Here is a 6,610-nt window from a genome sequence, read left to right on the forward strand (position 1 = left end):
CCCTGTTTCTGTCCCTGGTTTCTGTCTCTGTCCGTGTTTACTGATCTCTGTCCTCTAGTTGCTGCTGTCCTTTGTTGTTGGTGTTTGACCCTGTTCTGACTGGTCGCTTGTTTACTGCTCCTATGGAAGTTGTTTCATCGTTGTGCCCATGTTGTTGGTGGATTTCATGTCTCGCTGATGTTTCTGTCATTCTGGTTACTAGGTTCCACAGGTTTTATTTTGGGTATTAACTCTTTGTTGGTTTCGCTGTAGTGTCGTAGTTCTCTCTCTGTATATCTCTTGTTCCGGTTTATTAGTGTGTTCTCTCGGTGCCTGTGTGCTGGGTGCATCTGTGGTTCGGTCACTCGGCTTTGCTGTGATATGTCCCTGTCTCTGTCCCTGTTTCTGTCTCTGTCCTTGTTTCTGTCCTTGTTTCGTGTCCCTGTTTTCTGTTCTGTTTCTGGTCCCTACGTGTTTCTGTGTCCCTAGTGGTTATCTGTCGTTCTGTTTCTCTTTTGTCTCTGTCATAGTCTCTGTGTGTGGTTTGGTTCTTCTGTCACTAGTGGTACTATCTGTCTGTCGCTAGTTATCTAAGGACCTCGTGTGTGCTCTGTCCCTTGTGTTCTTGTCTTGCTATCTGCTGCTTTGTTTTCCTGTCGCTCGGGGTGCTCTGGCCTTTCTGTGTCTGTTCTCCCTGTTGTTTCTAGTCAGCTGTCTTAGGGATGCTTCATTGTGCGTGATTACATTTGCTCACATCGTTATTAGTCTCTGCCCCTGTTCTTGGCATCACCTGTTTACTTGGTAACCTTGTTTTTCGGGTTCGCGAGAAATAAGGGGTACCATGATGTATCTGTGTCACTCGTTAGTAATGTCGTAGTTCTCTGTTCAACTGTCCATTTTCTCGCTCTGCGTTCTCTTGATGGTGATCGAGTTCCTATTGATTTGTGTCCTGCTATTCTGGTTTCTGATTATCATAGTCCAGCATTTGAATCGAGTGTATGATATGATGCTCGGTTTGATGTTCTTATGTCTCTTTGTTCTTTCTGTCCTCTTAGGAGTTCTTCTTTGTTTTTCCCTATATCTATCTGATTCAGTCCTGTGCTCAATTTTGTTCTGTCTACTGTGCTCGTGCTCGTGTCTGTTTTTCATGTAGTTCTTTCGCGTCAGGCTCATTGTGGGTATATACTCAGCTGGCACTGTGCTTCTTGTGTGTTTGAGATCTCCTGTGTGTGTTTTCGTCCTGTACCATGTTCTCATTATTTATGTTGTATATGGTGTCATTTGTTTCTAGCTGCGCAGTAACGTATGTCTTGTTCTGACTCCTTCGTGTAATCTGTCTACCTTGTTAACCTGTTTCTACGAGTTCTACGAGTTCTCATGCCTTCTTTCTGTCTTTCTTCTCTGCTGCTCTCTCTACTCTTCTGGTCCCTGTTCGTCTCTGCTTTCGTTTCTTGTCCTCTTGTTTCTGTTTCTGCCTCTGCTGTCTCTGTTCCATCTTGATTCTCTCCTGCTCCTGTTCTCTTCTCTCCAGTGTCCGTGTGGGGCTTACTATCTGTCGCTAGATGCATCTGATAGTCGTTGTTGTATCGGTCGCGTTTGTTTCTAGTGCGTTCATGACAGTGGTCCATCTGATCCTTGCGCCTTGTGTTCCCTTGTAGCCTCTTTGGTTTCTCTCTCGTCTCTCTGATTTGATCCGTGATGTCTCTGCTGCTCCCCTTGGCCACTATTCTTGTTGCATCCCCTGTGTCTGGATGCATTCTGCGCTCTCTCGGTATCTACGCTCGACACTGTAGCCTCTACTGGTTCTACAACTCGGGGATTTTTCGTTTACTCTGGGTGTCTACGTCCTGCTGTGGATCGTGCTTCTTCTGTCTGCAAGTCACTAGTATGAGACTTGTTGCTCTGATCGTCTGTCCCTGTTTCTTGTCGCTGTTGTCTGTCGCTAGGATGCGCCTGCTTGCTTATCTGATGTTGTACTCTGTGTCGCTGTGGTTGTTCTTCTGTTGGTTTCTCACCTGGTTAGTTGAAATGTGATGTCTGTGAGATTCCTGTTCTCTTGGTCTTCTAGTTTTCTGTTCTCTGAGTGAGTTACAGTGGTTGCCTGTTCCCTTGTCGCTGTTTCTTACTTGTTGTATTCTGGTCTCTTCAGTGTGGCTGTTTCTGCTTGTCTTTGTTCTCATGTTGCTGTCTGTTTGAGTTACTGTTGCCCGCGTTCTTGTTCTCTTGTCTCTGTTCTCTGACTGTGACCGTGAGGTGTCTGGTCTTCTTGGTTCCTCTCTGTCCGCCTGTTTTACTGTCGCATGTCGCATGTGATACACGTTGGGGTTCTGTTTTGTCTTTCCTGGTTCTCTGTTTTCTTGTCTCTGAGGTGTTGATGTTACCTGTCATCTGGTGTGGTTCTCTTGCCTGTGTCTCTCTGTGCCTTGTTTCCTATCTGTCTTGCGTGAGTATTCCTACGTTGGATCTTTATGTTCCTCGTTGGTCTGTGACCTGTTATGAGTCCTGTACATCTGCATGCTCGCGGTTGTTTCTTGGTCTTCTGGTCCTCTTGTTCACCTGGAGTTACTACCGTCGGTGTTGGTCTCGTCGTTTAGTGAATGTTCGTGTCTAGTTAGGTCGCGCGTTTCTTGTTCTTCGTGCTTCTGTCTGTCGTTGGTATTTTTCTAAGTCCATGTTGGTGATGTTTTCGTTTGTAATTTTCTCAGGTTCTGCTGTTGTGCTGTACCCGTCTGTTTCTGTCCCTGATTTGGGGTCTTGTTGTTTCTGTTCTTTCAGTTTCATGAAGCTCTGGTACGTATGTCTGCCTTGGGTTCTCTGTGTTCTGTTTCTCTGTCTTTCTCATGTCCTTGCATGTTCGCAGTGTACAGTCGTGTCGTCTGTTCTCTTTGTGTTTCTCGTGTTCTTCGTTGTTTCTCTAGTTGACCGTTGAGTATATGTTCGGTCTTGTCTTGTTGTCTGTTTTGTCCTCAATGGTATTGTCTGGTATGTTCGCGCGTTCTGTCTCCTCGTTGCCTTGTTTCAACTCGCTAGTGGTCCATGCTAGAGTCTATTGTCGGCGTTGTTGCTTCTCTTGGTTCTGTTTTCCTACTGTCCTGTTTTGTGTCGCTCCTCGAGTATATTTCTGTCTCTGTGGTGTCTTGTTCCTTGCTGCTCTCGCTTGCTCTTGCTTGTCCACTTGAGGTGATGTCTATGCAGGTCGCGTGTCTTCTTCGTTTCGTGTCCCTCGTGTTTTATTTCGTGAGTTGGGTTCTGCTCTCGCTTGTTGTCTCTTAGTTTCTTGAGTTCGTAGCTTGTCGATGGCGCTCTGTCCCGCATAGTATGTTTCTTTCTCTCGAGTTGGAGACATTGTGCGTGCTCTCGCTCTTGGTTTCCTGTTCTAATCAGTGTGCGCTAGCTGAGTAGCACACGTTTGCTTGGGTTCTCTCGGTCCTCTGGTTCTGTTTCTTTAGATTCCCTGTTTTCTGAGGTCTGCTGATTTCTGGTTCGTCGTGTTTTGTTCCTGTCTTCCTCGTGTTCTATGATTCTTGGAGTTCGTGCGTGTCTCTGATCCGCTTGGGTTTTAATGTGCTTGTCTCTCTTGGTCTCTCTAGATTTTCTGGTCCAGCCTGAGTTACTACGTGGGGTCCTCTCGTTCGTCTGCCTGTTCCTCCTATTGGATGTGATGATGACCTATGTCTGTCGCGCTTGCTTGCTTTGTGTCTCCCTTTGTTCGGTATCTGCATGTGAGCTACACTAGTGTGTTCGGTGTATTCCTGTGTCCCTTGGTCTTTTTGGTTTTCCAACATGGTCCTGATGTCTTTCGTACTGTCCCTGTTACCTGTATCTGCGGTCTCTGTTTTTCCCTGTTCTGTCCTGTTTTGTCTCGTCGTCTCTCTGTTTTGCCTGTTTCTATGCCGTGTTTCTAGTGCTCTGTCTCTGGCTCGTGTCCTGTTTTTCTGTCTCCGTCCTGTTTCTGTCTCCTCTGTTTCTCTCCCTGTTTCTGTCCCTGTTTTCTGTCCCTGTTTCTGTCTCTGTCCCCTGTTTCTGTCTCTGTCTCTGTCCCTGTTTCTGTCCCCTGTTTCTGTCTCTGTCCCTGTTTTCTGTAGACTCATGACTGATTGACTGATTGATGGGATGTCTGTGGGTTAGAGAAAGGTGGTGACCACCATGGTTGGAACCCTTGTGTCTCTTGCACCCACAAGACTGTGTTAGCCCACTGAGCTAAAACCTAGGCATTAACTCTGGGAGTTAACTCAAGTTTTCAGTTCTCAGAAAAGGTTACTCATCATGTGAGACTGGCTGAGAACCACCTCCATTACAGAGGCAGTGGGCCAGAATTAAAAGAAAGATATGTTTATTTTAGCCAGCGTCCTACCTAGAGTGAATGTGAGGCTCGTTTTAACCGGTCCATCCTTCCAAGTTTACAGACAACATTATGTCAGGTCCTCTCTCAAGTTCTGAGTGCGTCTGGTCAGAGAATCATCTGTGCGTCTCATGTTCCAGATGAGGTGATACGTGAGGTTCATGTTCTATGATGTCTGAGGACAGTGTCGTCTGTGAGGGTTCTGTCTGTTTCTGCGTGCGTAGTGGGTTACCAATGTCTGTATTTCCCTTGCTTCTCTCTCTACTGGCTCGTACTCACCAGAGGGGTGTTTTTGTTCGTTGTTTTATCATCGATGAGTGTTGGATAGCTGCTGGTAACGCATTTTTGAATACCAGTTTTGACAGTCGAGTTCACAGAAATCGTAGCGGCTGTAATGTATCTGTAGTTTATTGAGTGACGTAATAACGATCCTGGGTACATGATGTGTGTCTGTTTTCCATGAGTCGCACTATTAGCTCAGTGTAGGGGTATTTTTTCGAGTCCTAGTTCTCGACAGAGTGCAGTTATCATTCAGATAGGGAACAATAAGGGTACTGAGGACAGCAGCCATTGTATCTGGGAATTGCCGTGCACGAATTGATCACACACCGAGAATCGCGGGTGTCGAATTCTGTAAAACTCGCGTTTTCTCTGTGTGAGAACGTAGATGTTATCCGTTGCGTGTCCCTGCTCTATTTCTGTTCATGATAGTCATCTTGTATCTATTTGAGTGATGTATTTTAGTGGCAGATCTACTTTGTCGGAGATCTCACTTGTTTATTTGGCGTATGTGTTGAGTAATGTGGGTTATTTTGAGTTGTTCTTGTTTACTATCTTTGTTTGTTTGACCTGTAGAGATTGTTCGGAGTATCTAGTCTGTTTCTATGGTGAGTACGATGTTGTGTTTGTTACTATATGAGTCCTTGGTATCTGTTTTATAGGAGTCCCATGTCAGATCTCGAAGAGTCTATACAGTGTCATTCAGCGTCTCTGCTTTTGTTAGTATCGAGCGTGAGTAACTTCGTATCAGATTGAGCATATTCTAACAGGTGGCCACAATTAAATCGCCACATTGTTTAACACGTACTGAGTTAGAGTGATTAGTTGATGAACAGACCGCGAGCCTGACCTTTATATTCGCTGGACTGCTCCTCCGAGGCGCTTCTCCCATTCTTGGGTTGTGGCGATCAGTACTCTGGGTGAGGATGGACTTTCCTCGCCTGTTAGACCGTCCGCTTACCTCTGGGATTGTCACGGCAAGGACTGTGGCTCTCAGTTAAGCTGTAGTCTGGACGCACTTGAGGATATTCGACGTGTGTGTGTCGTATGACAGGACAGTAGGCATAGTGTAGCGGTTTTGATTTCTTATATTAGATGTTTTTGCTGACCTCTTGTCGCTCTCTGTTCTCAGTACTGGGCCGGTCTTCGATTACTCTATCTCTTACGTTTATGCTGTCAACATCTCAGTGAGTCTGGTCCAGCACTGCACTACAACTCTCCACTCCATTCCCCTTGCCTTCGATAGACTCTCTCCCTCTCTGCTTATCTGCTATCACTTTAACTCCATCTTAACTCTACGATCCTCTGTGTCTCATCGTCTCTCTTACCTGTAATCGTCTAATCAAGTCCTGTGAGTGGCCCTTGAAGGAACTCTTCAGATATCAGTCTATCTCTCTCCTTGGGACTTCTGCAGAGTCCATCTCTCTCTCCTCTCCAGCTTCTCAGCAAGCTCTGTAGTGTGTCTTTTGCTTGTTCATTATTCCATATGGGGGCCTCTTATAACTGTCGGCGATGCTCACAACGACGATTCACGAAACACACAGTATTATTCACCTCTCTGTTGGTGTTTTTAGCTGTTATTCTTGGACTACACCACTCGCAGTCGGACCCATGAGGCCATCTGGGCGGGCGGTCGTTACGTGGATTGCACGGACCAGTGGTGAGGCATTTTCCTCAGAGGGAGGAGGAACGCATCGTCGTCGACTGTTATGGCAGCTCTCCTCTCTTCGATACTCTGCCTACCTGCGCGATATCTCGTTTTTTATGACGCCATCTTACATTCTTGTCACAGTATCTTCTGTGTTTGGCGCGTACATGAGTATGTCAGCCACACCTAGTACCTGGGAGAGTGTTCTCTCTTTAAGACGATCGCACCACAAGTTCACATGTATCTGCCTTCCTAAGACCTACTAGCTCTGTCAATCGTTACTATGCACCTCTCTCCCTCTTACCCCGGTTTATATTTTTTTCCTTCCACTATTTTTCCTCTTGCGCGTTGGCAGGCTAGTT

The 6,610-nt window shown here is 46.1% G+C and overlaps 1 protein-coding gene across 1 annotated transcript; it reads right to left on the reverse strand.

Annotated features, from left to right (window-relative positions):
* Nucleotides 1-1,354: 1,354 nt before the first annotated feature.
* Nucleotides 1,355-4,070, reverse strand: LOC139023380 (pre-mRNA-splicing factor 38B-like). The gene is made up of 3 exons (XM_070436376.1): nt 3,797-4,070; nt 2,187-2,272; nt 1,355-1,486 (listed from the first exon to the last, which is right to left on the reverse strand). Exons 1-3 carry the CDS (start codon nt 4,068-4,070, stop codon nt 1,355-1,357), a joined length of 492 nt encoding a protein of 163 aa, XP_070292477.1.
* Nucleotides 4,071-6,610: the final 2,540 nt, after the last annotated feature.

The sequence above is a fragment of the Salvelinus sp. IW2-2015 genome, linkage group LG31, assembly GCF_002910315.2.
Source record: "Salvelinus sp. IW2-2015 linkage group LG31, ASM291031v2, whole genome shotgun sequence".
Lineage (NCBI taxonomy): Eukaryota > Metazoa > Chordata > Actinopteri > Salmoniformes > Salmonidae > Salvelinus > Salvelinus sp. IW2-2015.